Source organism: Nyctibius grandis, chromosome 2 (genome assembly GCF_013368605.1).
Source record: "Nyctibius grandis isolate bNycGra1 chromosome 2, bNycGra1.pri, whole genome shotgun sequence".
Taxonomy (NCBI): Eukaryota; Metazoa; Chordata; class Aves; order Nyctibiiformes; family Nyctibiidae; genus Nyctibius; species Nyctibius grandis.
In genome coordinates this window covers 112783199-112803899 of record NC_090659.1, presented here as the reverse complement: position 1 = coordinate 112803899, position 20701 = coordinate 112783199, and the positions used below count along the sequence as shown (strand labels likewise).

At 39.4% G+C, this 20701-nt stretch overlaps 1 protein-coding gene across 1 annotated transcript in view; it reads left to right on the top strand.

Moving 5' to 3' along the window:
- The window catches only part of CNTN5 (contactin 5), a 294289-nt gene extending 273918 nt beyond the window's left edge, over positions 1-20371 (top strand). Inside the window, exons 20-24 of the mRNA XM_068395332.1 lie at positions 5934-6043; positions 15734-15920; positions 16379-16491; positions 17853-18021; positions 20268-20371. Coding sequence (XP_068251433.1) covers positions 5934-6043; positions 15734-15920; positions 16379-16491; positions 17853-18021; positions 20268-20371 — 683 coding nt within the window. The remainder of the gene's footprint in view (positions 1-5933; positions 6044-15733; positions 15921-16378; positions 16492-17852; positions 18022-20267) is intronic.
- Positions 20372-20701: the final 330 nt, after the last annotated feature.

The window sequence follows — 20701 nt, the reverse complement described above, 5'->3', positions numbered from 1 at the left end:
TTCATAATGCTAATAGAAGAGCCTGTTATGATATTGCTGTTATTACAACTTCAGGATGCACTGTCAATACAGGGAAGGATCTGAGGACATAGGAAAAATGCGAATTAGAGGACTAGAGGGGAACGAACATGAATGATATATAACTGCTAGGTCAAGTACATAAGGAGGAGTAACAAGCCAGTCCATTACAAAATGGGAATTTAATAGCTAGAACTTATACACAATAAAGACTTAAATGTTTTCTAGATGATCTCTAGTGGTCCCTTCCAATCCTAATGATTCTGTGATTCTGTGTTTTAATTCGTATCAGGGCATCATTGTGATAAAACTATCACAAAGCTTTGCTAAGATCTTATCTACAGTTCAGGTTGCTCACGCTCAACAAAGAAATCAAGATGATACAGGTTCAAAGGACTAACAGGATCACCAGGAAATGAGCAGAAACTAGAAGAGCTTGTTTCTTTTGTCCTAGTAAAAAAAGGCTGAGTTTGGATAAGACGCTGTCTGCAAATCAGGAAAATTATTACGGATGGTGAGAGCTTTTAAAGGTGAAGGACAATGATGCTATATCTTTTTTTTAGCAAATAAAACAAGCCACATATTCTTTATCTTTGAAGCCAACTGGTCAAAAAGAGTTCACATCTACAAACTTGAATACTGTCACTCTCCAGACGGTGACTGCATCCATACATCTCCTGGGAACTACCCCTGGCCAGGCACAAGCATATTCCTGGGCATATTTTGGGGCAGCATTAATTGGCCAGAGTCAATACTTTACCACGGATCATGCTAACTATTTCATGCTATGGACAACTGTATGTTCATGCTCAGGCTGGTGCCTTGTCTCCCTGTCCCTGTTTAGTTTACAAGTATAGACACACCCTATCAGCACAAGAATAAATAAGAATTAGCATACATGTAGTATAGAAATAGGTGAGAATATAAAAGGAAATAGAAATAAAATTCTGGGAGAAAGAGGGAACACAACTGGTTTCAAGATGAGTTAAGTCTTTTGTAAAGGTTTTTTAATGATTGCCATAAAGGGAGATACAGAATTAGTTCTGTTAGTTTCAGTATCTATCTTCTCCTTCAGGCACTTACAAAACTACCTTCACAAAAATTGAAAGTTCTATAATTTTGATAAACAGTGTAGTGAATACTACTAAAAACTTCTAGATATGAAAAAGAGAGCCCTGAGCAGTACAAGGTAAAGCCTGAAGACTCTCAGTCTGGCTGTTTTAAACCTCCTGAGGGAACCCAGATGCACTTCTGTAATACATACAAGATGTAATGATATTACACAGAGCTTTTGTCCTTGCTTTGTATGGATTTGTACTAATTCATTGAGCCAATGGAGAACGAAAGCTCTCAGTTATCTGAGACGCAAAGTGCCATTTAACAGCCTTTGCAATTTTGTTCCTTCATAACTTTAAGAAGTTTTGTGTCAGGCCAGCTAGCGGATCACGTGATATTAAACAATACACTGCAGAGTGAAGGATTGTTCTGGTTAGGCCCACCTCCCCTCACTTTTCACCCTGAGCCCTTATTCAAACAAATAAATTACCCTTTCCTTTTCATTTAGAGGAAAGAATATGCGATTGCACACTTTTAAGTACAGCCTCTGTGTCTTTAATTAAAATCTTACATTCATGAAGTGAAGTTCTGTGGTTCATTTCATAGCTAAAGCTGAGTTACTTGGGGTTTAGGTGAACCTGAAAATTAATAAATCGGCATATTAGCTGTAAACTACAGTGGATTATTTCCTGTTTCAGCCAGCTGATCCATCTGGATTAGATCCTGTAAAAGTTCAGCTAGGGCTGTCGCCACTGATTTTTTAAAGAATGAAATCACAATCCTGACATGTAAGAGTTTATTAAGCATTCCTTTGATTAATACCACTAGCCCCCATGGGAAGCCAAATGTGCAGTCAATATAATAGGCACATCCCCTCCTCACATGCAGAGGATAACTCTGGCTGCCACGTCACTTGGTGCCAATGAACCATTTATATTCATGAAGATGGCAATGCTTCTCTGAACTTTTAATTTAACAAAGCCTGAATTTTATCAGTCCGCTTGTCCAGCTTCTACTCGCATGCCAAGATGAGCGAGCTGTGTGTAGGTAAGCCTTCATGGAATAAGGCAGCTCCTTATTCCCCTGTGGCTCTCCACTGTGCCATAAATCAGAGTTATTCCATGGAGAAGGGAGAGTCGCAGGAGGATCTATGCTGTGAGCAAGTGCGAAGAAGAGCAACGTTATGGGAGTAGGCTTCATAAGCACTACTTGACAAGTAAGGGCATTTCAACACTAAATAGAAGAGGCCCAGGGTAGAGGTCTGCAGGCCTGATCACTGTTTCACTCCTAGCTCATTTCCTCACCCTTCTAATTTTTCTCTGTTATGTCCTCTGAAAACACAGTGGTCAGAGAGAAGGTGAAAACAGAACGGATTTGAGGAAAAGTGTAAAGTCCAAGGGCCTCTCCAGGAAACAGTCATCTCATTTTTGGTGTTTTGGACATCGGACATCTTTTCCCTTTCTAACACAAGATTCTGAAGACGGTCTTATCCTGCAGGCAGCCATGCCACCACACACCAAACAGGCTGAGAGGTGGAGCTGAGCATAATGTCCCTTGGCTTTTCTCAGGAATAGAAACAGTTTACTGGAGCTTCTCTGATTTGGAAGATACTCCTGGTAGCTATTTCCAGCAAGGGAGCAAATGCTACCACTTTCTTTATCTATAGGTTGACACAAGAGGAACAACTCTTCATGATTTCCCTCCTGATAGATCTCTTTTGTGGACTTTTCCACATAAAGGAATTATCCCAGTCACAGGCCCTGGCTGAAGTCCCAAAATCTCAACTATGTGGAACTGCCTGCAGTCACAATGCAATTGCCCAAGTTGAGGTTCTTAGCTTCAAATGAGAGCTCAGATTTTGAATTAGGGGAGTGTGTAAAAATCCTTCCTGGAGTGATCGGATGAGGAGTCCTGACTTAGGCTCTTGTTCCACAGGAGAGTTAAAATAACATAAATACGCACAGGCCCTTGGACTTGTTTTTTAAGTTAAATCATGTGGAAATCTTTGGGGAATTACTATTTCAGAAAAACAAATCAGTTTACAGTCAGAAACAGGGAGAACACAATGAGGGCTAGTAACTAACTCTTCTTTCACTTACTTGCCAGTATCAAAATTCAGAATTCAATCTGATGATTGAACATCAGATCAATGCAATTAGTGTAATTCTTTGTCCTGCTTTATTATAGCCATCTCAAAGGCTTACAGATTGAACATGTTTCCTTAAAGTGTGAAAGCAGCACATGAAAAGACAATGTTTCACAGACACTGCACACAGCCTTTTGAGAACTTGCCATGCTGCATCTTTAATTCAATCAAGGAATATTAAAAGGACCATTAAAGATGTTGGCCCTTCTTTTTTCAATCAGTATGACCTCAGACAGACACTAATAGGTTTAGCATAATGCCAAGATATTAAGAAAAGAATATGGTTATAACATCAGTGATCATTATAGAAAAACCTAATGAACCTGTCAAACTTATCATTAGTTTTAGACACACGGAATAAAGCATGACATTGGAGTGAACCACAGATTGTATTATATCACCAGAAATTATATGGACCTAATCTTATCAGAATCAATAACAAATGCTATTTAGTCTCCATAAACTTTCAGGCAGTCATAACATACCTTATTCCTAAATATATAATTTCTGTTCTTTTGCTGAACACATACATTCTTAATGTCTAATATCAGTGAAACTGCAGTGAATAATTACTGGATATGTAAGAAATGCATTTTCTTCACATAAAAAAAAAATCCAAACTATTTCTACTCCATTTGTTGAAAACAATTTTTAAAATATCAGAAAATACTCTGTGTTTCTATTCTGAGCAATACATAAACCACCTATAGTGAATGCTATGAAGAGGAAATTATTTCTACATTTATAGAAAGTGTAAAGGCTGCCAACCAACATTTTGTGTACATCTCAAATTATTTATCCCACTGCAATCTTTTCTGACAACAAGGTAATTTCTTCAGTAATACAAAAACTAGAAAATAGCTTTTGCCACACAAATCTTAGTAGCACATAAAATAGAAAGCAGGGTGTAACTATTCAACAGAAAATCATATTATGAGGAATATATTTTTTCATAGCACAATCCTTTCAGTACTGAATTCGGAAGATCATTTCACTTATTCCTGGAGATATTTTTTTTTATTCTTTGTTACCTGAAAAGTTCCATATATATTTTATACTTATTAGTAATACTCGTTGTTGGTGAACACCATTTTGCATCACATCAGAAATGCTTCTTTTCTTCAGAAGTAAATAAAAAAGATCAAAAAGAGCGGTGAACATCAAAAATCTGACATCAAAAAGGATGAAAAATTCATACAAGCCATGTCAGAGAAAAAGTGTAGACCAACAGTGGCAGAACAATGCCTGCAATATGATCAGAGAATGGAGGGTAGCTAATGAGTCAAGACTAATATTAGGCATCTTACTAAGGGAGTTTGGTCACTGAGAAAAATATATCGTTTTTAACTCAGGCTGTTCCATAAGGAATCTCCTTTTCTGCAACCCTGTTAAATGAGCTCCAAAACCCCCATTTTTTAGAAAGCTCTTTGATGTGCCTCCCTATAACACAAAAGCCAAGAACTCTGCCTGCCCTCCAAGAGCAGATCAACACATTAGAAATGTAATGAGGAACATTAGGCCAAGGAAGAAAGCGCAGACTCTGCGACTGTGGGGGAATGTGAATTCACCTTTTTGCTGAGCAAATGAACTACACCAGAATGGAGAAGAAATGCTGCTACTGTGTGCTTGACTGTCTGTGTTCAAGCCCTGTCTCCACAGCTTGTCTTAAGCAAATTTTCAGTAATATTTAGGTAATAAAGCAAAAGGTCCAAAAGATTTCCTTAACTCATGTCTCAGTTTGATATTTGATAATTTTTGCATACTCTTCACTCCCAATGCACTAACTGGTGATACAAATTGGCGTCATGCCTGTTGTGGCAGATCTCTATGTTTACCCAATTTCCAACCACTGAAAGAAGCTGGACCTCTGTAAAGTGTTCAATGATATGAAAGTGCAAAGTGAAACGTGCCTGTGGCAACACTGTTGGGCAGGTGTGATAGGTAAAGCATCCTTCAGCCCTAAGCCTCCAGTGTGCACCCTGGCCATACCCCAGCAGCACTGAAGGACACCCGCCCTGGCTGGAGGGCAGGGAGTGTCTTCTGCTCCAGATAATCAGGAGGTCAGGACTGCAGAGTGTCCTATGAATAGCATGGAGATAGAAACATGGACATAGGGCCAATGGTAACAACAGGTAATCAGAGGGACAAATCCTGCATCTTAATGCCTTCTTTAGAAAAGTGTACATCCCAGGCCTAAAATGGTAAATGCTTCACAACAGAGAGACACTGGCATGCCCCAAACACTGGTGCCTGTGACTTCAAGGACATAATAACATTGTCCTAAAAATTTCTCTAGCAAGGTATTACTCATCTTGAGCTGACAGATTGGCACTAAAAAGCCAGGAAGAGAACGAATGCTCCATTTACTGCTGAAGTTAGGCGGATCAAGGCGTATGAAAGGGTTGTGTGGAGGGGGGGGGCATTTACAAGTATTAAAGGGGGTTTTTTTTTAAATCATAGACAAGAGATTCTATCACAGTTTGCTGCACCTGTCATCAGTGATGAGATATTGATGTAGCATGACACAAATAAAGAAATACAACAATAAAAATCTCTTCGTCTTGTTCAGTTTTTCATGTTCCCCATAATGTCATACCTTCTTGTGAGTATTAAGGTAGAATAAAGGAAGTAAATGACAGTTTCAGATGGAGTGTTTTTGATAAATACAAGTTGTTACAGTGGAGGTTTATTGTTTCAATTTTTCTTAATACAGAACCTACTGCTGCTCCCATCGATGTCAAAGCTACAAGTTTGTCTGTATCAGAGATTCTTGTTGCGTGGAAACATATTAAAGAAAGTCTAGGAAGACCACAGGGATTTGAGGTATGAACAGAGAATATCATAATGAGAAGTCTTGTTGCTCTTGCTAGCATTGCATTCTCTTAACATGTGTAGTAGTGAAACTTCAATAGAAATTATGCTTGTTTTAGCATACATATGACTAGCTGTAGAACAACGGTCACAGCTGTAGCACAGGCACATCTTTTATTTATTTGGGCTTGAAAACTGTTCAACACCAGTTCTTATAACATCTCTTTGGCACTTCAAAAATTGCTGAAAGAACTGCAAGTGACCCAGCATGCCTCTTTCACAGGCTGAGGAAGATTAGGTATTGACTGTTTCCAGCTCTAATTGCCCAGTTCAAACTTGTTATTTACCGAGAGCAATCAACACAGAGAAAGGAAAGAGACTCTGCCATCTGTGTCCTCCCATCCTACAGTGGCTGGGGGACATCTGCTGGGCATGTCATAAAAGGTCGGATGTCAAGGCGGGGAAGCAGCAGCCACACTGTCCACAAATAAAGCTCTGCTTAGAGACAGCCCTTCCTGAGTTGGGAAAGAGAACCAGCACTGGCAATGAACCTTCTCGCACTTTGGGATCCAGTTGTAGCTTTGGATCCAGTTTACAATCCAAACGTCCAGGAACAGATCAGATCTAGGACTAAACCTATCCTTTGGGGCTACCACGACCCATCCTGACCTTGTGGTTCAGGCTATGCTGCTCCTCATGAAACAGCTCAGCTAGACTCACTTTACTGGTTTTGGGGTCCAGGTTATTTGAGCTGCCTTAGTCCTTTAGAGGGTGCTGACTCTTTCCTGGTTCTCTACAGTAACAATGAAAAGAAGGTAAATGTGTAGATGTCAGGCAGATACCAATGATATGGATGTCTAAAGACACCTTGTGACATACTAGCACAGAGTGTCTCCCTGGCAGCATGTCTGGACAAGACCTGGGGGCTGGTGACCATCACTGATGGCCTTAGGAATGAAACATAGGTGCCCAGGCAGCACCAGAGCCACCACACTTTCTAGCACGGCCTCAGGCTGGATGGCCTTGACTAGGACAGTATGTTTACCCCACAGCTTAGACACAGTGAGTTAGTGTATTTTACGTGATTTGCTGTAGCTTCTTGATACTTAGATACTCCCGCATTGTTCTCCAGCGCAGTCCAAGCAGGCTGTGACCATGATGTATCCCCTAAGGTCTTTCATTTGTCCAGGTCTCTTTCCCATATATGTCTCCATGCTAAGCTCTGCAATTCTCTTGTACTTTATCCCCACTTCTTCTTTACGTTAAACATGTTTTTACCTCTTTGAACTTGGCTTGCTTCATGCAGCAAAAGTGATGTCTAACCGTTTTACCTTTAGAATCGCTACATATAAAGAGAACAAAACTGTATCTGTTAAAGATGATATGCACCTCAAAATGCTATCACTCTCCATGTTGAAGTGTTCCACTTGTTACTAACCTTTGCCTTCAATTTCCAGGCCAGTCTTTTATCCTCTGCACCCTTTTACTCACTGCACCCTGTCTTTTTCTCTTCAGAAAGGTGGCTGTTTTATTACACCCTCTCAGATATCTTGACGTCTTTTAAATTACACCTATTTTTACTCTTATCCTCATTCCATCAATCACATTGATTCTCAAAATGTTTTATTAACTTTCTTTTACATATTTTAAAAATTAAAAAAATAGATTTTCTTTCTAATAGTGAAAAGGATTTATCTAGAAACTTACTCTTTCATAACTTGAATGTATTTTGCATTTACCTGCTTGTTACCTAACACTTCCCTTAGCTCTACAGATGTGTCCCAGTGATAGGTGGCTGTTACAGGTAGGACAGTGGGCTCTCTTCATATCAGAGGTGGTCTTCCTGTCTTGGAAAGTGTTTAGACCCTCGGAGTTAGCATACTCTGACCCCAACTGGAACACTCACCTGCTCTACTTCTCTCATGGACTTCTTAGGAATGAATTTGGAAATTGATATTGATACAGCAGGGGTTTTTAGCATTGAATCTTGTTAATAATTTTTCTCCTCACTGTGCTGTACATCAATTTTAGGATTCCAGCATGAAGATTACAGAGTAAATATTTCAAGCCAGGGACCTGCAGTTGACAGAAAAAAAATGAAATATAAAAATAAAAATACTTCACTGCTGCTTTCTACCTCGCCCCATGAGGGAATTAGAGGAGCATTCTGAGGTACTACATTTATCTGGGGAGAGGAAGGTGCTTTTTTTCTTCCCTCCTGCCACCTTTTCCCTCTTTCTTCTTTTAGCCAGATCTCCTCTGCCTGCTTTCTGACATACAAATCTTTTAGGGAGTAGTTTGCTCTTTTCTGTCCTCATTCCCAGGAAGAGTTATGATCAGAGCAGCCCTTACTCAATAAACAGAAAAGTAAATGCTACTCTCCTGCATGATTCAGCAGGACAGAATGCAGTCCAAGGACAATATTGCTAGATCTTTTCAGTTCTATTTTTGGGAAGGATTTCATAAAAAGGAGATAATGACTTATAGGATTAGTATAGTGAGTCAGTGCATTACTATATTCACTTAGGGACACTAAGTCCAAACTCTCAGCCCAATTTTGCTAACATGCTGACAGTTTCTCTTTAAAACATCCCTTCAGTGCAAAAAAGGAAGGACTCTGTATAGCAAGGCACTGTCGTTAAACTCCCCCCCAAAAAAGCCCAAAAGTATGGAGCAGCTTTACACTTTCCATATGATTCAATTTCTTCAGCTTCTGTGAACACAACTTTAATTTTAAAAGTGATTTTGAAAGTTTTATCATATGTACTACAGTGCAGAACATCATAGCCTGTAGCACTCCCTTAATCCAGAAATAGCAAATAGATAATGTACAGAAGTCTAGTGACTTTGATAAAAAGGCAAATTATTTTTTTTTTCAACAATTTTTTCCTAGTGTAGAATTATTGTGGATCACAAGTAAATGTTGCCTTCAATTCAAATTGATTGCAAAATAATCTGACTAGCCACTCTGTTTTCATGTCTCAATTTGTATTCTGCCTGTGGTCACCACATCAATGACAACCTCCTACACAGTCTTCACATTTCCTGGCCTTTTAGCAACAGCATTATAAAAGGGGGGGGCTGTTTTTTTATGTTTGGGTTCTAATCAACAAAAGTGACAGAATATTTACTACATATGGACAAGTTTGCAGTGACCCACTTTTACTTCAGCTCTGTTTGCACTTTGTAGTAAGGAGCAATGAAAGGCAAAGTAACTTGTCCAATTTCACATTGTCATCCCTGAAAGGCAGTGTTAACTGTTATGTCACATGAGTTTTATGCAAGGTTTGCTGTACTCATTTGCATCTTCCAAAGCACATATTATTCCTGACTTCAGCGCAGATTTGTCAGCTGTCCGCCCGACCTTACTAAATATATGTCAGCTATACTCTGACAAAGTAGAAGTAGCTTGAAAACTTTGCCAGAATTGTACAAAAATATAGTTTGTGGTTCATACTTATTGTTTAGAACCCATAACCTGAAGGTTATAAAATCTATTTCAGTCCTAGGCAGTATTTTCTTTGTCACTCACCACTGGTAGGGAAGGGAAAGAATTACTGTCTAGAAGAACAGATTTTTTTTTTTCTTTTTTCTTTTCCAGAAAACCAAGGCTAACACTTAAGTACAGATCACAAAGCTCAAGTCTTTTTCATTGTAATTCCCCGAAGGGGTAGCAGCTTGACTAACCTAATCAAAAAATCAACTTACAACAAAAAAAAAGTATAAAAAATAGAAAATCTTGAATGCCATTTTCAGAAAGGACTACTTGACATAACTTGTTTATGTCATATTCTGTCTTTTCAAAGAGAAATATTCAAGAGTTTTTGCTATTTCTTGGATGTACTTTATCTGTTTTTACAGTGCAACAGAAAATTATGTTTACAAGATACTGGGATGTGTTTCTTTTTTAGTTTAGTGAAGTATACCTTAAAGTAATTTCGAAAGAATACATGGTTATTTCTACCAGAGGCTGGTAAAGCAAGACAGAAAAAAAAGAGCAATTGGTGTTTCACCAGCCTGAATACCAATTTACCAGACCTCACATTCGGAATGAATGAATTTTCCCAAACACAAAATTAGCAATTGGATCTTTTATGTATGAGTCAATTTTGCCTATGAAGTTACTCATATGCAAACCCCTCAAAAATCCTGAAGGCTATAAGCAGGAGTTTGTAGCACATCAGTACCACTGCTTTTCAAGTCCTTAAGGTATGGATCGCACCCTAGATCTGTCATGAGGGCCTAGAGAGCCATACCCTTTGCAATGTCTGTATCACAAATAGTTTGTTACAAGACTGCTAGCTTTCTATTACCTAAAATCAGAAACTTAAATAATTACTGATTTTTCATAAGAAAATATGACTAGGTATTTTATTATAGTCCTCAAGGTTGAGGTATAATACCAGTCTTAGTCCCATGTGCATGCAGGACTATGTGGGAGAAGAGAGTACCTGAGAAAAGAGAAGGAGGATGAAAGCTACTCCAGAGAAGACCCCGGAACCTAGGAGTACTGAACAGTGTTTTCTTTCTTCTTTTCATTCAGCAATTGTTTTGGTGAAAGGGAAGGAACGGAGGTTGATTGACCTTTTTGCAGGAACCTCTCATCTTGTTCTGAAGGACAGTCACACCAATATCTTGAGATGATACAAAAAGCATCAGCAGATGACACAAAAAGCACCTGTTCTCCTGTCCTACATGCTTGGATCTACTGCTGCAGTTGTGCCAGTGCTAACATTTGCATGGCTGCAGTACATCAGTTCAAGGAGCTGTTAGGTTTTCTGATAATGATAATTAAAACAGTTTTTATGAAATCTGAATATTTTTTTTTTTAGGGCTAGCAGCAGTTCTTTCAGCTCACCGCTCTTTCTTTCCTAGCACTTTCCGTACTCTGATATCTCTTCAAGTTCATTTTCAGTTATGTCAGTACTGTTGATGTTGGTAAAAACTCAATCGGAACGCGCAGGAAAGTTTGTGTGTTTGTCCACTTCGATTCATCCTACCTAATTCAGGCTCTTACTTGAAATGCCTGCTTTGTAGCTTTAATTCTCTGTGGTCAACAGAAAGAGTATCCAGACAATAACTCTGACTCTACTGAATTTAGAGAAGAGGGCCTGCAACTAGACCACGCGAATTTATACCAAAGTACTATTATGCATCCCCTAGAAACCAATTTGGGAAAAAGAGTAATATTATTTAAGATACCTTTTAACATGAAACTTCAAGGAAGTAGTCTGTAAGTATCAGGCAGAGAAAAATTTTAGATGGATACACATTTTTAATGCGATGTTTTACTTTTAATGATTGCTTAACCCACTATCAGGACAAAGCAGCTTGTATGTTCTTGCATCTCTTCTATTCAGTTGTTTAAATATCATTATTGCTTTCTCGCCAGCTCAAAGAGATAAGTTTCTGGGAATCAGATGAAAAACAACAGAAAGCCCAGCAAAAATTTCAAACCTCACAAACAAAAATGCATTTAACAGACCAAATGCTTTTTTCCCTTCCTTTTTCTTTCATTTTAAAAATATAGGCTACACTCCTGTGATTTATGCTTCATGCTATACCAATATTCAACGTTATCATTAATGAAAACATACTGTAAGTGTGGTAAATCCCTTCTGAGCAGTATAAATTAAGATTACAGAAAATAGCAAGATTTAAGAAAACCCCAAACACACAGAAGTGTAAATAAACAAACCCTCTGCTTTAAGAAATATGTCCAGCACTTTTAAACATTGGCAGTGTCTTCATTTCAGTTCAAATTTACATAAGTTCCCCTACCACAACCTCAGTCAACAATCATTGGAGTTCTTTTTTTTCATAATCACTTTTTACTTTAGTTATCTGTCCATCAACAAATGCATGCATGCATCAAGAAAAAAACAGAAAAGCATACTTCGAGATCAAAGTCCAAACTCACCTGGCAAAACTTTAAGGGGAATTTTAAAAGCAGGGACTAAACACTTGAGGGCTTTGAACACCAGAAGAAACTGAAATAGCACTGCCAAATTGCGTTCCATGCTTTTGCTGCTTAATACAGTACATTAATTCCTGCAAGGGGACCACCTTCATCATGTGGTGCAGAAGGACTGGTAGAGAACATGCCATAGTTATTTTTGCATAGTTAACATGCACAAAATATAATTAGTACCCAAACTGATAATGCCATATAAGCAGTGGTGGAGAGTTATGCTCCTAGCTTTCTTCCACACTCATCAGGTTTTAATATCTACATAATCCTAACACCAATATTTGGAAAATCAGATTTTCACAACTTCTTTATACTAAAAAAAAAGCTTCAGTGCAAAAGCTGGAGGCTATCTACTGTCTTGTATATTGTACTCACATGAGACATGGTGCACCCTGTGAATAAACTACCACAGTGAGGCCTTTGAGCTACTTATAATTTTTCTCCTGGCTTTCTAGAACCAGGGTTTCAGTACTTTAGTTGCATTTCCACCCCTGTTACTGTCCACCTATGTAAACTTGGGCACATCACTTTTCCTTTCTGACCATTTCCCTCTTGGATCCTCAGCAGACTTCACTAACTGGATGATAGGGTCTCCACTGCCTCTCGCTATCTGTTTGCACAGTGCTTAATACTAAGTGGCTTTCATCACTGTAGTGTCAAGTTCGTAAAGATGCATTGCAAGTAAAATGAAAGGAATCTGTCTGCCCAAGAGATAATAAGCATTGGAGGTTCAATCCTAGTGTGTGAATAAATGGTTGTAGGTTCTTTTTCCTTTCCAAGATGTGACTATGTGTTACTTCAGATACCAACAGGGCTGGTCAAGCATTCAGCTGGCAAAATACCTGTGAATCACACTTATTTCAACAAGTGGTGACTACAGCTAAATTCACTATCTAAGCTGTAATTAATCTAAGAATTAAAGCAACAGTATTTTAATGTGAGATAATGCGGGCACACAAAAAAAGATATTTACATGAATTTTACAACTGAAAGAGTAGACTTTGAGTTGGCACAAACTGATAAATCCTCAATCAAAGTTAACAGAGCCACTTCACTCAAGTGAAGATATGACCTCAAATGTATATTTTTGCAGCCAAGTCTTTCTAGGTTTTTTTTTTTTTAATGGTAGTCCTAGGGCAATTATAAAAGGTCAGCATTGTACACTTTGGTCTTATTTTCCTATGAACTCCTTGGTTTTTTTGGTTCGCCATTTTCTGGGATACATGCACAAGAGTGCTGTATTGTCCATGACCTTTTTCTGAGAGGAAAAATTATCCAGATATAATATGAATAGCTTATTATGAAATAACCAACTTCACAGAAAAGGTCAAAATGTGGAATAAATGCACGTAGGTCTCAGCATGAATAACGGTAAGCTGAATACAGGTCTTTGAATGGCACATTAGTGACATGTCCTGTTAGGGAAAATGAGGCCCCATGAGAATTATCTTACTTGTGTAGGTCACCTAGATACATTAAAAAGAGACAGTACTGCTTTTTTTCCAGTTATGCCATGCAAATACTTGGTCCCTGAGGAAAGAGACTAGTCAAATTCCTAGCTCAGTTCTATAACCTCTCTGAGATTATGATAAACTCAGTACAGATACCAGAAATATGGACCAAGAACCATCAAAGATCATGTCCTGGTTAACTGGAGAAGTTCCAGCTGACTGGAAATTAGCAAATGTAACACCCATCTACAAGAAGGGTCGGAAGGATGATCCAGGGAACTATAGGCCTGTCAGCCTGACCTCGGTGCCAGGCAAGGTGATGGAACAGATCATCCTGAGTGCCATTGCACGGCACATGCAGGACAATCAGGGCATCGGGGCCAGCCAACACGGATTCATGAAAGTCAGGTCCTGCTTGACCAACCTGATCTCTTTCTATGACAAAGTGACTCACTTAGTAGATGAGGGCAGGGCTGTGGATGTAGTCTATCTAGACTTCAGTAAGGCATTCGACACTGTCTCCCACAGCATCCTCCTAGACAAACTAGCTGCCTGGGGCTTGGATGGGTGGACTCTTAAATGGGTTAAAAACTGGCTGGATGGCCGAGCCCAGAGAGTGGTGGTGAATGGGGCAAAGTCCAACTGGCGGCCGGTCACTAGCGGTGTTCCCCAGGGCTCAGTTCTGGGGCCAGTGCTGTTCAATGTCTTTAAAGATGATCTAGACGTAGGGATTGAGTGCACCCTCAGCAAATTTGCAGATGACACCAAGCTGGGTGGGAGTGTCGATCTGCTGGAGGGTAGGAAGGCCCTACAGAGGGATCTGGACATGTTAGATAGATGGGCTGAGACCAACGGCATGAGGTTCAGCAAGAACAAGTGCCGGGTCTTACACTTTGACCACAACAACCCCATGCAGTGCTACAGGCTGAGGGAACAGTGGTTAGAAAGCAGCCCGGCAGAAAGAGACCTGGGGGTGCTGATCGACAGCCGGCTAAACATGAGCCAGCAGTGTGCCCAGGTGGCCAAGAAGGCCAATGGCATCCTGGCCTCTATTAAGAATAGTGTAGTCAGCTGGTCTAGGGAAGTGATCGTCCCTCTGTACTCAGCACTGGTGAGGCTGCACCTTGTCCAGTTCTGGGCCCCGCACTTCAAGAAAGATGTTGAGGTGTTGGAGCGAGTCCAGAGGAGGGCGACCAAGCTGGTGAAGGGTCTGGAGGGTCTGACCTGTGAGGAACGGCTGAGGGAGCTGGGGAAGAGGAGGCCTGGAGAAGAGGAGGCTCCGAGGTGACCTTATTGCAGTCTACAACTACCTGAAGGGAGGTTGTAGTGAAGTGGGAGTCGGCCTCTTCTCCCAGGCAACTAGCGATAGGACAAGAGGACATAGCCTCAGGCTTTGCCAGGGGAGGTTCATGTTGGACATTAGGAAGAATTTCTTCTCAGAAAGGGTCATTAGACATTGGAACAGGCTGCCCAGGGAGGTGGTGGAATCACCATCTCTGGATGTGTTTAAGAAAAGACTGGACATGGCACTTAGTGTCATGGTCTAGTTGACATGGTGGTGTCAGGGCAACAATTGGACTCGATGATCCCAGAGGTCTCTTCCAACCTGATTGATTCTGTGATTCTGTGATTCTGTGATTTCAGGTTTTTATGTCTGAAAAGGAAGGGCATAACCATACTATCAAAATTGCATTTACCAGAAACCTGTTTATATCCAAGAACTAAAATTGAATCCACCTCCTTCTTTTTCTTCAGATAAGATTTTTCAGATGAATGAAAGATTTCTTTTGGTGCTCTGTCATTTCCTATTCATTACACTGATAAGAAATCTCATGGCTCTGAGTTGCACAGGGCCAGGAAGGGAATATTGCTCACAACACTTCTTATCTAATACGGTCAGAGCTTTCCAGGGTAAAGGCAGGTATTTTGGCAACCTAACAGAGGATGAGGTCTCCTTGAATTCTCTGAAATACTTTTGACTTCCTGCCAACGTTCATCCTCTGCTCTTCCATCCTGTAGTTACATCTTCTCATGTCAGTACACAGCAATTCAACGTGCTTCAGGTAATACTGTGGTATTCTGAGTCTTGCAATTTTGGAGAAGTGAGCGTTGCTTGGCTCTGAGGTTAGGTTGCAAATCTCACATGTTTAAAAGGGCTTGATGATCAGACAAAAGGCAGAAATGGCAAAAATACCCTCCACAGAATCACAAGTATAAGCATCTGGAAGCATGATCTTCCCAGATGCCTACATTAATCCTCCATTTGGTTGCTTGTTGCAGGTTGGTTACTGGAAGGACATGGAGCAGGAAGAAGCAGCAGAAAAGGTCAAAACTGAGGGAAATGAGTCATCCATCCTTCTGACAGGATTAGAAGGAAACACATTATATCACCTAACAGTGAGGGCGTACAACGCTGCAGGGTACGGACCGCCTAGCACTGCTGTGCGTGCAGCAACCAAGAAGTCCCGTAAGTGATCTCAGTACCTTTGCTCAAAGGGAGAAGTCATAGAGCAACCTCTACCCTCTTGGGTTTTCCTTTAATAAGAGTGTATAATAATCAGGAACCATATATAGTTCTGATTCCTGGCTTTGCTTTGATATTTAGACATGAATTCCTATGACTTTGCATTCATAACAAAGGTTATCTTCCTAGACAATAAGGCATTTTTGACAAAGAAGGGACAGAAAAGAATTCAAGTTCATAATCTCTAAGGAGTTTATAGAGTGAGCTGAATAAATATACCACAATCTATTAAATGACAATTCTGGTGCAAAAAAAAAAATCTTTTAAAATTCCAGGTAGAGTTAGGAGTCTGCTAACACAAACAATTGTAAATGTAATAAAAGGCTGTAATACTTTTATTTTGATTTTAAAGAAACTACATATAAACTATATTTATGTACATGTTGTTTTTTTCTCCTCAGCTCCCAGCCAAGCACCAAGCAATATTATGTGGATACAGGATGGCTCTCATGTGTCTCTTGGGTGGGAGCCAGTCAGACCTCTAGCTAATGAATCTGATGTAATGGGATACAAGGTCAGTGCTTGCCCTTCCTTGCTCACCTTTCTCTCTTCCAAACGACTGCTTCTCTTCCCTGTTGGCTTTTTTTCTTTTCTTGTTTTTCTGTGTAAGTAAAGGACACTATACAGACTGTATACTCTGAAAAGCAATAAATAAAATTCAGAAGAGTGAAATGTCCTAACATTTTTTGTGTTGTGATTTTCAACTACTGATTATAAACTGCGTAAGCTCTATCAGAAGTGGCTATTAATAAAAGCAACCTGCAATGAAATTTCTACTAACACTTCAATTTAACTGTGTTTGCAGTAGGATTCAGAGAAATGCAAAAGAATGAGGCATCTTAAAATAACATTAAATTTAATATTTTTACGGAGCAGAAATACAAATACTTCGGTTTGTTTTGTGATCATGTTGGTGATATTCAACAATCAGTGATGGTAACATCTGGCATTTAAAGTTTTGAAGTTTTAAAGAGTAAAATCCAAATTAACTTTTAAATAACAAGTCATAAAAATGCAGTGGAATTTACTGCAATCTTTTAAATCAAAACAAAATTATTTCAATGTTTTTACAGAGGTATGGTTGGGGTTTTTTTGAAGCATATATACGATCACTTCTACAGACTACAATCTGATATCTTCTCTGATACATCAGGAAATATCACCAAGAAAACATAAAAAGTTTCAAATAAACCAGAAACTGCTCTAACCTTTATCAGAATAGCTGATATTTTGAAAAAGTTCAGCTGACTACTTTGCTTTTTTTACACCTCTCTGACCTTTTCAATTTTGCCTAGGAACAGAAACTTAGGCAGAAGTAACAAAAAGACAGCTATGATGTACTCACTTGCTTTCCCCCCACGTACCATAAGCTTGTAGTGACTTTCACAGGAGATGCAGGGACAGATCTGAGCTATTCTCAGTTGACTTAGCAGCTAAGGTAAACACAGTAAGGACATTATTTAGGGCATTTTCTTTACAGTTGAAGTTGGGTTCTTGGGCAAAACATGTGCATATCTACATTAATTTGGGGATAAGAATTTGAATCATATGGAACCCAAAATGCATTTAGAAGAAAGCTTGGAGAAAAAGTTGTGTAACACCTGATGCTGGAGCGGGAAAATGCTATGTCTTTGCTCTGGATCATAATCAATGTCCTTTCACATTCATTAATTGCTAATATACTTTGCTATTAATTTTTTGAAGCCATTGGAGGAAGGGCAGAGTCAAAATAGATGCCTGATAAAATGTAATGTCAATAAATCCTTAATGAAAGCATGAAACAGTTAGCATTTCAGTGACCGTGTTGTCTACACAAAGTGTCTGGTATACAACTTGAATGACCACTATGACCACTATCTATTTTATTGACTATAGGTATTATTTAGGCAAGAAGGCCAGAGTAACAGTCAGGTTATAGAAACACAGAAAACCTCTGCAGTGGTACTTCTTCCTGATGTTGGTGTCTACATCATTGAGGTCTGTGCCGTCAGTGAAGGAGGGGATGGGACTGCAAGTCCCCAGATTAGAGTCCCATCTTTTTCAGGTAAGGTTACACATATATTTGGAAGAGTGGTGATTATAACAGTACTCATTAACTTTAGTATTCTCTACCTGAAAAAAAAAATGTTCTCCTAATTCTCCAGCTATTAGATAAAATCATTAATCAGTCTTCAGTTCTATGCTGAAACAGAGGTATCTAGTGCCATATGAGATGCTCAAGAGTATCTATCTGAGGCATCCATGTGGGGCTGATGAACAAAACAGAGGATTTACAGGAAACTTCTCCCTTTCTAGGATAACACCTGGAAACCTAATTGAGCTATAGATGTCTACACTTGCACTAGGTATGTCAAATAGCATTCTAGTCAGCTGAGATGTAATCCATGCAGACCAACAGTGGAGCCTAGACAGCAATTCAGCTGTTCTTCTGCATTTAAATATTCAGACACAGGCACATAAGGACATCTGAGATGTTCTAAGGTATCCCAAACATTTGCACAGAGCTGGCAGATATGATGCGGGACTTAGAGGATACACCCATCATTCTGGACCACTGTTCAGAGATGTACTATTTAAAACAGAGCTAAAATGGTATGCATTTAGGTAGCTGAACCCTGTGTATGGGCCTGCTTTAGAATAAGCTGAATTTCTCTGTAGATTCTATTGACTCCCTTGAGTAGATATTACTTTATTAAATTATTAACGTATTACAGTATTAATGTATTATCATGAAGTAAATTATGAAGTCTAGCTTTTGTTTCCTCAGTTACTGCAATATGTTGAAAGCATTCTAAGTATCAATATTACACAGGTAACAAAGGGATGGAAGGATTAGTCGTGAGAACAATGAGAAAATAACATTGTCTTTTACCTAAACATAACGAGGCATCTTAATTCTAACTTTCTGCTAATGCTTAAAAATTCTACTAAACATTGCTTTTTAGTCCTTAAGGAGTACTACCCAAAAGGCATGAGCCTGAAAATTCAATCTAGACCTCAAATTTCAGCTCTAATCTAGTCACAAACTACAGTGCTATCATCAGAAAGCAGAAGACACTAATTTCTACTCCATGGAATATTTGTTTCACGTATCTTTTAAGCCAGAACTCTAGGCCACAAGATCTTCCATTCCCTCTAACCTGATATTTTTGACGACACTATACACAACAGATCAGTTCCACTTAGGACAACTGTGGTCCGAAGAAACCCAGTCTGGCTCCCTTCCTGTCCTACAATCTGCTGCCACTGCCAGCCCATATAGCATATTTGCCCTTAGCATGGCTTTTTAAGGGACTGCTGTGATCTGAAAACATCACTAGTCTACTGGGCAAAAGACCACTTTTCCTCTGGACAAACATCAAGGTCAAGGGCTAGCTTTCATTCCTTGTTTCAGGAAGAACATTTGTGATTGTGACTCAGGGCATCTGCAGTCCCTCTGTACTCAGCACTGGTGTGGCTGCACCGCGAATACTGTGTTCAGTTTTGGGCCCCTCACTACAAGAAAGACATTGAGGTGCTGGAAAGAGTCCAAAGAAGGGCAACGAAGCTGGTGAAGGGTCTGGAGCACAAGTCTTCTGAGGAGCAGCTGAGGGAACTGGTGTTGTTTAGTCTAGAGAAAAGGAGGCTGAGGAGAGACCTTATTGCTGTCTACAAGTACCTGAAAGGAGGCTGTAGCAAGGAGGGTGTTAGTCTCTTCTCCCAGGTAACAAGCAATAGGATGAGAGGAAACGGCCGCAAATTGCACCTGGGGAGGTTTAGATTGGACATTAGGAAAAATTTCTTCATGGAAAGGGTTATCAAGCATTGGAACAGGCTGCCCAGGGAAGTGGTGGAGTCACCATCCCTGGAGGTATTTAAAGACAAGAAGATATGGTGTTTAGGGATATTGTTTAGTGGTGGACTTGGTAGTGTTAGTTTAATGGTTGGACTCGATGATCTTAAAGGTCCTTTGCAACCAAAACCATTCTGTGATTCTATGATTCTATAGTTCTTTTTGAGAATTAAGGCATAAAATCACATACCCTTTTGGAATTTCCTATTCATTTGTAGACTGAATATGAGGATTCAGCATGTGAGTTTCTGTGGATATCATCATAAAATCCCTAATTTCTTCATGTCTGCATAAGGAGGCTATTTTGCGATTGCAGTTCTCACAGGGTAATCTCTTGCCTAAAAGTTAGGCTTTTGCTGAGCATTATAGAACACAAGTTTTGGGCAAAATCTAGTACTTAAATGTGCTGAGAACTGTTTGCATTATTTGTTCCTTAATTACTTTGCTTTTTATTTCAGGAGGGAAAGTAACAAATGCTCAGTCAACTTTACATGTGTTGTCCACTTCCTCATCCTCTGTAACATTGCTTTTGGCACTGATGGTTCCTTCAACGTCATGGTGAAGACTGCAGACTTTGTTGTTGTTATTTGTTTGCTTTAGCTTGATGACACCAAGGGATGGAGTTTTATGTCCATGGAGAAACTGGAAACACAAATTAATGCTTAAAGACCCATAGAAATGACTGTGGTGCACTTAGAGGAGTGTTGGAGACACAGTCAATAATTCATCAGGTTTTTTTCTCTTCATTTTTTGTAAAAGTCCTCTGGGAAGGGGACAACCCTTGGCCCAAAAATATGCAGATTGTATGTAATAAACTTTTGTAAGGAAACATAATTTCTGTCAAATGTACTTTACTTTTTTAATATGTTCAATTTTGTGACCACAGTCATGT